The following is a 9,051-nucleotide window of genomic DNA, read 5'->3' on the forward strand; positions in this document are numbered from 1 at the left end:
CTTGCATCCATAGATGCTTCTCAAGCAAATCCTGGGACGTCATTCTCCCCTTGTACTCGGCCCTAGTGAGGCTGCAGCTGGAGTACTGCGTCCAGTTTTGGGCTCCACAATTCAAAAAGGATGTGGAGAAGCTTGAGAGAGTCCAGAGAAGAGCCACGCGCATGATCAGAGGTCAGGGAAGCAGACCCTACAATGACAGGCTGAGAGCCCTGGGGCTCTTTAGCCTGGAAAAGCGCAGGCTCAGGGGTGATCTGATGGCCACCTACAAGTTTATCAGGGGTGACCACCAGTATCTGGGGGAACATTTGTTCACCAGAGCAACCCAAGGGATGACGACTAGGTCGAACGGTCATAAACTACTACAAGACGGTTTCAGGCTGGACATAAGGAAGAATTTCTTTACTGTCCGAGCCCCCGAGGTCTGGAACAGCCTGCCACCGGAGGTGGTTCAAGCGCCTACATTGAACACCTTCAAGAGCAAACTGGATGCGTATCTTGCTGGGATCCTATGACCCCAGCTGACTTCCTGCCCTTTGGGAGGGGGGCTGGACTCGATGATCTTCCGAGGTCCCTTCCAGCCCTAATGTCTATGAAATCTGTGAAACATTATGTAATAAGTGTAAAGTGTACATTAGCTTGGTTGCTGTTATGTTAACCATAAATAAGATACTGTTTCACTTGTATACAAAATTGCTCAGTACCTCACTATAACAGGTGCCTGTGATTGTTGTTATATCCATAAATGAAGGGGAAAATACTAAAAAACATAATTGAGGTTTATGATGTCAAAATCCCAAGATATCTATGACTTCAGTGTGTTTAAAAAAAACTAACTAGAACAAGAAAATGGTATAAAATTATCTCTATTCCTTCTTTCTGATATAATCATGTTTGTTCCCACCCATCTTCTCCAAACATCATACAGAATGTATACTGTTGCTTCATTGCAGAGGAGGTAGCCCAGTATTTACATTTAGACTGATATACTGGAGTGAGATTTCCCCCCCCCCCCCCCCCCCCCGCCCCGCTCTCACAACAATGAAATACTGGGGTGGGATTTCCCCCCCCCCCCCTCCCCGTAGTATCAAATTAAGATGTTATTGTTTATTTCACTATTGGTTTCTCAGAATCCTTTACTTGTATTATGCAGGTTAAGGGAGCTATCCATAGAGTGCTGAGAGGAGAAAAAAGTTTCCGAATGAATGGCTTTGTAAAAAGGACCAACTTCAAGTTGAACAACTTCCATCAAAAGTAAGAACTTTGTCTGGGTCACTAAGTACTCCTTAAAATTTGTATTTTGAAACATTATTATTATTATTATTACTATTTACAATAGTAAGTCAAGAACAGTAACATCATTTGTCACTATGATCTATGTAATTTGATCTAGGTCTACTGTGTAAAAAATCCTCTTAATGGTGATGTTTTTCTATTAAGATAACTATTTAAATTGCATGCTATTTTTTTACACTAAATATTAGATTTTCTCTAAAAATGAAGCTAAAGACATGATGTAAAATAATATGATATATACATATTTTGGCCTGTGGTGCTACATTTGAATGTATGCTATCATTCCTGCATGGTGCATTCCACAGTATTATTTATTTATTTGTTTGATTTATATGCTGCCCTTAGCATGCTGCCCTTCCCAACAAAGGCTAAGGGCAGTTTACAATGACAGGTTGAATAACTTATACAACGGCAGTGTGACAAGATGACAGAATAACTTAAAAGGGAGCTAGAAGATCCCTGTAAAAGAGACCCCCTTCACAACCTCTTAGCCTAGCTTTGTTGCTGACACTAGTCCTTCCAGCTACCTGCATGACTTGTTCAGAAAGTGAGTTTGCTGTAAGAATTGAAAAGGCAAGAAATGTGGCTCTGTTCTACCAAAGCCCCTGACCACTTTGGCATTCTCCCTGTTCCCTCCCTTTGTACACCAGACCCTGCAATACATATCGGATACTAAAGTCTTCCCAGGGGAAGCGCCTGACCTTTACTAAAAGCCATTGTAAGTAGGTGTGCCCCAATAGATTTTTGGGACCGATACTGATAGCCGATTTTTAAGGAGGCATATCAGCTGATTCTGATCCAATTTCTGATACCAGCTTGGCAGTGTGAAGAGCTGCGTGCAGCTGATAAGTCTGGTGTAGTGGAAGTGGAGTGGGGAGGGAAGGGACATAGGGGGGCAGATCAAGGCCCCCACAGTGAGGGAGAAGTAGGGCTGAGGCTGGTGCAGGGGCTAGGGCAAGTGTGGGATGGAGCTGTGACTCATCCAGGGGGGGCAGCTCCCACTGATATGCGCTGCTCGTATGGGAGCCCAGGGCTTGGTCCTCGGGCCCACAATGTTCAAAATCTTCATCGGCAATTTGGACAAGGGAGTGAAAAGCACCTTGTTCAAGTTCACAGATGACACTAAGATGTGGGGAGAAGTGAGCATGCTAAAAGAGAGGGACAGGCTACAACTAGATCTTGACAGGTTACAGAGGTGGGCAGATGAGAATAGGATGGGTTTCAATACAGACAAGTGCAGGGTGTTGCACCTGGGGAGGAAGAACCAGCAGAATACTTACAGGTGATATAATCAATCATATAATCCCATACAGCTGGGAAACTCGATTCTCGTCAGCACAGAGGCAGAAAAGGATCTTGGAATCACTATTGATTCCAAGATGAACATGGGCCACCAATGTGGGGATGTGGTCAGGTAGGCTAACAGCACTTTGTCATGCATCCATAGATGCATCACGAGCAGGTCCAAGGAGGTGATCCTCCCCCTCTATGCAATATTGGTCAGGCTGCATTTGGAGTACTGCGTCCAGTTCTGGGCACCGCACTTCGGGAGGGATGCGGACAGCATGGAGAGGGTCTAGAGGAGAGCCACCTGTATGATCAGGAGTCAGCAGGGCAGGCCCTACGAGGAGAGGCCACGGGACCTGCACCTGTTCAGTCTCCACAAAAGAAGGCTGAGAGAGGATCTGGTGGCTGCCTATAAAGTGGCCAAGGGAGACCAGCAGGCAATGGGACAGTCCCTGTTCCCCCGAGCACTAACGGGGGGTAACAAGGAACAACGGCCATAAGTTGACTGAGAGCAGACTCAGGCTAGATATCAGGAGGCACTACTTCACTTTCAGGGCGGCGAGGAGCTGGAACCAGCTTCCAAGGGAAGTGGTGCTTGCCCCAACCTTGGGGGTCTTCAAAAGGAGGCTAGATAATCACCTAGCCAGGGGCATTTGACCCCAACATCCTTTCCTGCCCGTGGCAGGGAGTCGGACTAGATGATCTGCTTAGGTCCCTTCTAGCCCTACCAACTAGGAAACTATGGTTCGGTGGCTCATCTAGCCCTTGCTTATTTGTCCAACGGCTACCATTGCTGCTCCCACAGCTTGTCCGGGGGGGCATGTGCCCCGGACCTGCACAGGGCAGGGCAGGCTCTTTCCAGCAGGGTAGGGTTGCACTTGGGATGGGTGGCAGCACTGGAAGGGGGCTAAGGGGGGGCTGCAGCCACCCCAAAATTCGCTGTAGCTCCCCAACATCCCTCCCAGCACTGCCACCGCCCTCAGCCCCAACCCGTTGAGAAGAGCTTGGCACAGCCCCAGCCTGCCCCACACAGAACTGGAAGCACCCTCCCCGCCCCCAGTGCCTTCCTGGATGAGTGCTGGACCAGCTGTCAAAACAGCAGCTCCCAGACAAGTGGCATGTAGTAGTGGGAGCTGCCTCCCACCTTGCACGAGCTGCAACTCCATCCTGTACCCGTTCCACCCTGGCTGGGCAGCGCTTGCCCCAGCCCCTGCCATAGTCCCACCCCTCCCTCACTGCAGGGGCCTTGATCTGCCCCCCATGCCCCTTCCCTTCCCTTCCCCCCGCCACCACAACAGACTTATGAGCTGCCCACAGCTCTCCGAGCTGCCAGCTGTGCTTGCAACTGTCTCTAGTGGGTTATGGAATAGAGAAAATCCCACACAATTTACTGATTCATTTTGATGCACTGGCTGGGGGAGTAGTTAGCTGACTGCACGATTTCACAATGATTACACACTTAATTCATACAACACAATTTTATTTTAAAATTCTTTGCTACGCATATAACACTGCTTAGCTTTAAGAAATACCACAAATATTAAGAACACAATAATTACATATATCAGAAACAATGCTCCGAATGCACTTCCTTCCCAAACAATGCTATAAGAATTAGTATTACAAAAACAACTACAATTACAACTAAAAGTTCAATTTGAATCAATACTATTATTTTCATAATATACTTACAATCCTAGAATTCCGAGAAGCCAAACACCTAAATATGGTTTCATTCCTCAGTAGTACGATTTAATGGGTTGGCAGCATTAATACAGTTTAATGAGCTCGCCTCAGCAATGTGATTCAATGGGCAGGCCTCAATACTGACAGGACTAAGTCCCCTTCTTTCAGTCCCTTTCGGGCACTCTGCAGCTTCAGCGTGAACTAAGAGATTCGTGTTCACGGAGAGGGTGGTTCAGGTGATCAGTCTGATCCGACCTACACTTGCAATTCTTCCTTCGTTGTTCTGCAAGTATAGTCACCTCCAATTCGGGACAGTAGATTACAGTTTTTATTGAGTGAGTTACCGTCCTGGGCCACTCCTACTCAAACCTGTCATTACCCCCAAATTTGGGCTCGGATCTTACTCAACAGATTCTTTTGCTTAGTAATTAGTTTCTTTTGTTGATCATTTTCATTACTTTGGGGAACTTCCATACCACTTGCAAGTGACCTTTTCTTTCCAATCTTTGTCAAAAGGCTCTAGGGTTTGATCTCTCGGAACTCAGGATATTTGCTTTAAGGATCGTTTTCAGGTTCTCTTTGTAAAAGACCTCTAAAGATAAAATTCAAAAGTTAAAACTTTGAGCAAAGTCTGGATCTTCCGCACGTAGTCCAAAACAATGACCTAGATAAGGAGATAAATCTTATCTTCTTCCTGAAACTGGCTAATGGGCAACCATTACAAACATTCGAACTATTTCATTCAATATGACAGCAACCTAGGTGCTGCGCTGCAGCTGTGTGCATGCACAGGCCATTTACTGGCCAAGTTATTGGCCATATCAGCCTGATTTCCAATACAATTTTCTTTATTTCAGTGCACTTCAAATTTAAGGCTATGTATTTTGCATCCTGGCTCCTGAGAAGCGTTCCCCTGTCTGCACTGCCTAGTGTAACTTTTGCTCCTAAGCAGCTTCAGGTCCAGTGGGGCAGCTGGCCCTGTTGCCACCTTCCAGGTTGTGCTTGGTGTATTTCACAAGTGTTCAGGGAAGCAGTTAATGGAAGCCGGGAGAAACCTAGGCCAACGTGCTGCTGCTTGTGCAGCTGTGCATCAGGCCAGATCCAGCCCACAGAGCTATGGCCTCTGGGATCCCCACGCACCCTACAATTTGGCATTAGGGAGCAGTGGCAGCCTTAACCACCAGACTTGCTGGCGGGTAGGGAGCCCCGGGGGCAGGACAACATGGCCCTGTGTGGGGGCATCAGGCACACGGAGGTGGTGCACAGCCTTGCCCAGTCATGCATATGAAGTGTTCGTATTGGAAGCTCCAATTATTGTATTTTCCCCAGAACTGTCATACAGACAAATAAAAAACAAGGATGCAAACAAGTTTTCTTCTGATTTACTCTATATCGCTCACTGCAACTTGTCTTTGCGCAAGTGACAGCTCTGCCCAAGCTGAAGCCCTTTACGTGGAGGCAGCAGGCAGTCATGAGAGCGCTGCCGGCGGCCACGGAGCTCGGTTCAGACTCCCCGAGAGGGACTCGGGCTTGGCCGAGGCTGCGTCAGTGAACGGCCGCAGAAGTTACTGTGCACTTTGAACACTTCCAGTATTGCTGACCTACACGGGTTGCAATTACCGTACAAACGCAGCAAGTGTTATACACGCGGCTTCTCATCCCAGCGCTGCGGGCCCGGGGTCCCCGCCACTGCCCAGGGGCTACGCTTTGCGCCCGCCACCTTGCGAGCGTACCTGATTGGCTGTCAGCGCCGTCCAATCAGACACACTCGCCGCGCCGTGTCCGATTGCCCGGCTCTGACTGCCAATCAGCGGCCTCTCCTTTCAACCCTCCCCTCGCTCTGAAGCCCGTAAGCCCCGCTCCCCTCGCCTGGTCTCGCGCGCCTGTCAATCACAAGCCAGCGCGTTGCTGATTGGCTCCCTGCCTGCACGCCGCACTGCTGCTCTGGCTGACTGAGCGGGCGACAGCGATGGCTCCCGACGGCGCGGAGTGGCTGAGCGGCGCCCAGCTCATCGCGGAAGCCTTAAAGGCTCAAGTAAGAGCGCAGTGACCCTTGACCCCAAGAGCAGCCGGAAGTGAGCCCTCCACTCCTACGGGGCGCGAGCGGGACCATACCGCCTACCCTATCCCATGGCGGCGGGTTCGAGACTGGAAACCGCCAAGTGTTCGGAGCTGGTCGCCGGGAGCCTTCTGCACCCCGTGCTCGGCTGCTGCTCCCCTCCCAGCACGGTGGAGCAGGGAGGGGAGGCGACCCTAGTGCAGGGGACGTGCCCACCCCCTGGGGATGAGGGTGTAGCTCCCGCCCGAGAAGCCCTTGGGGTACCCTGGCTGGACTGAATGCAGCTCTGGGCAATGCGGGCCCTGGGTTTGGCTGCCCCTGCTCTCCTGGCTGCAGCACAGCTGGAGCTGGTGCCAGCCCACTGAGGCCAAGAGCTGGAGGTGGGGAGGGGAGGAGATGGGATCCAGTGTAGGATGAAGAAACACAGCAGCTTTGCATAGGCAGGGGTGCAGTGAACCATCGCCCACTGCAGGGAAGGGGAGTGGATGCCGCCCAGGTTCCCTGCAGACATTTGAGGTGATGCTCTCGAGTGAAAAGAGCTACCTGTCTGGGCCCGCCTTTGAGGCAGTGGGACACCGCTGCAAATGCTGCCTCTGCTATTCGATAAGTTGGGTTTGTTAAGAAAGTTGAAAGACAAAGACAACAGCGGGAGTGAATGGGTTCCTGCGGTGGCTCAGTCACTGATGTAGATAGACGCAAGAAGTGCCATTTCCTGGACCCGACCACCCATGCATCTAACCCAGTCTCCTGTGTCACGTGTTGGCAGAGCGGATGCAAGGGAGGGTGAACAGGGTCTGGACAAAGGTTTTTTGCAACTGTTCCTGTGGCACTTGCAACCTCCAGCATGTAAGGTCTAGGAAGTTCTGATTCAGGGGCTGTATCCCCAGCTCTTGTGCTCAATAGCTACCGATGCCCCTTTCCTCCAAGAATTTGGCCGGTCCCTTTTTCAGTCTGGCTGAACTGTCAGCTTCTGCAACACCTGGTGATAAGGAGGCCCCACGCTCAGTGACGCGCAGTGTGAAAAAAGAGCTTCCTTTTGTTCGTTTTAAACTTACTGCCTTACCAGTTTCATTTTGTGACCCCTAGTTTTTGTATTGTGACAGCTAGTAAATCATAAATCAATCAATCAATCCCTATTTACTTTTTTTCCCTAGCTGTCAGTGCCCCTCTGAATCACCACCATCTTTCACCTTAAGCGTACACCCACTAGTATTTTATCATAGCTGCCAAATTGCACGTTCCGTGATCTGAAATGGCTCCAAGTGGGCACCTTTCATTTAAAGGCAATCTCTATGGCTATTTGTGCTCTGGTAGTGAAAAATTAACTTACTAATCACAAGCAGTCAAGAGGAGGAATTTTGTCCTTGTTTGTTATCAATTCATCTCTCAGTAAAGTATCAAGCTGACTGCAAACTTAAAACCAAACGGCTAATGAAAAGAAGCATGTAAGGCCAAGTCTAGTTATGTTCAGGAGCAGCTGAACATTGTGAAGACAAATGAGAGTGAAGACATCCAAGATGGACAGTAAGGTGAAGAGACGATACACAAACAGACTAAGGAGCTGGGGCAGGCCTAGTTATCTAGTGGTTGGCCATCAGAGTTTGAGGCCAGTTGGGAGACTGCTGCAAAGTATGCCAGCAGGTATGTCTGCATATACCATTCAGCTGTAGGCCATCAGGCAGGCTCCTGCTTTTCTAGGCTTTATTGAAGCAAACCTGTGGCCTAATTCTTTGCACCTGGGCTTGCAGTGAGATCTGGCAGCTGGGGAGGTAAGGCAATAGGGGCAGACAAAATGGTGGAGACTGACCGGTGCTGTGTCAATTTTTAGTCCCCTTCCTGCCCCCGACTGCCATGTCCACCAGGATCTGAGAGCCCTAGATTTGGCAGCTGGCTGCTTTTCCCTAGCCTTACCCCCCAACTTCCGTGGCTTGCTGGTAGCCTGGTGGGTCAGATACAGCAGCTCTGCAAGCCAGCTCCAGCCTGCGGGCCGCATGTTTAACACCCCTGCCTTATACAGTATAGTATAAGAGACAGTATAGTGCAAGGCAGCACTACTGTGGGACATTGTACACACTAACTCTTAAACCAGAAGCAGCATGGACTACTTTAATGCATGTCCCCTGTGTGGAGTTTTGAGGGGTAAGGGGAGGAGGAAGAGAGGGAGGGTGTGTGGACACACAGAGCTGCAGTAATACGGCTAAACTGCATCTGTTTTGAGAACAAGCATCTGTACTATAGGTTCAGCGTGTGTCAGCAACGAAATCTCAATGAAATCTGGCCTGCGATGCCATGATATCTGGCCTGTGAGGGTTTCTACCAGTCAGAAAATTTGGCAGTGGGGTAGCGGTGGAAATTTCTCATTGCCTCACTGAGGCTGTTCCACTTCATTCCTAATCCCCGTACTCCCCCCACCGTGGGAGAATGGATCAGGGTAAAGCTGTGCGCCCCTCCCATGTGGCCGGAATGAGCCCACCAGCTGGATCCACCCCAGGGAAGGACCTGGCACTGCCCATCCGGCCTGCAGGACCAAAGGGCTGGGCACCACTTTAATAGAATTATTATGATTTAGTAGAATTTAGAGTAAGGGTTACTTCACAGAAGCCGCTTTTGAAATCTGATTAGCAAAGAGCAATTGCAGCAATAATTCTGGGTGTTTTTTGTTTTCTTTAATTTTTAACAATTCTCTTTTTCAGAACATTGAGTACATGTTTGTTTTTGTTGGCATT

General features: G+C 49.4%; 1 protein-coding gene across 1 annotated transcript in view; it reads left to right on the forward strand.

The window, feature by feature from the left end:
* The first annotated feature begins 6,118 nt into the window (after positions 1–6,118).
* Positions 6,119–9,051, forward strand: part of HACL1 (2-hydroxyacyl-CoA lyase 1) — a 28,090-nt gene continuing 25,157 nt past the window's right edge. Inside the window, 2 exon segments of the mRNA XM_006019593.3 lie at positions 6,119–6,301; positions 9,019–9,051. Coding sequence (XP_006019655.1) covers positions 6,236–6,301; positions 9,019–9,051 — 99 coding nt within the window. The 5' untranslated portion in view covers positions 6,119–6,235.

Source organism: Alligator sinensis, unplaced genomic scaffold (assembly GCF_000455745.1).
Source record: "Alligator sinensis unplaced genomic scaffold, ASM45574v1 scaffold29_1, whole genome shotgun sequence".
In the NCBI taxonomy this organism is placed as follows: domain Eukaryota; kingdom Metazoa; phylum Chordata; order Crocodylia; family Alligatoridae; genus Alligator; species Alligator sinensis.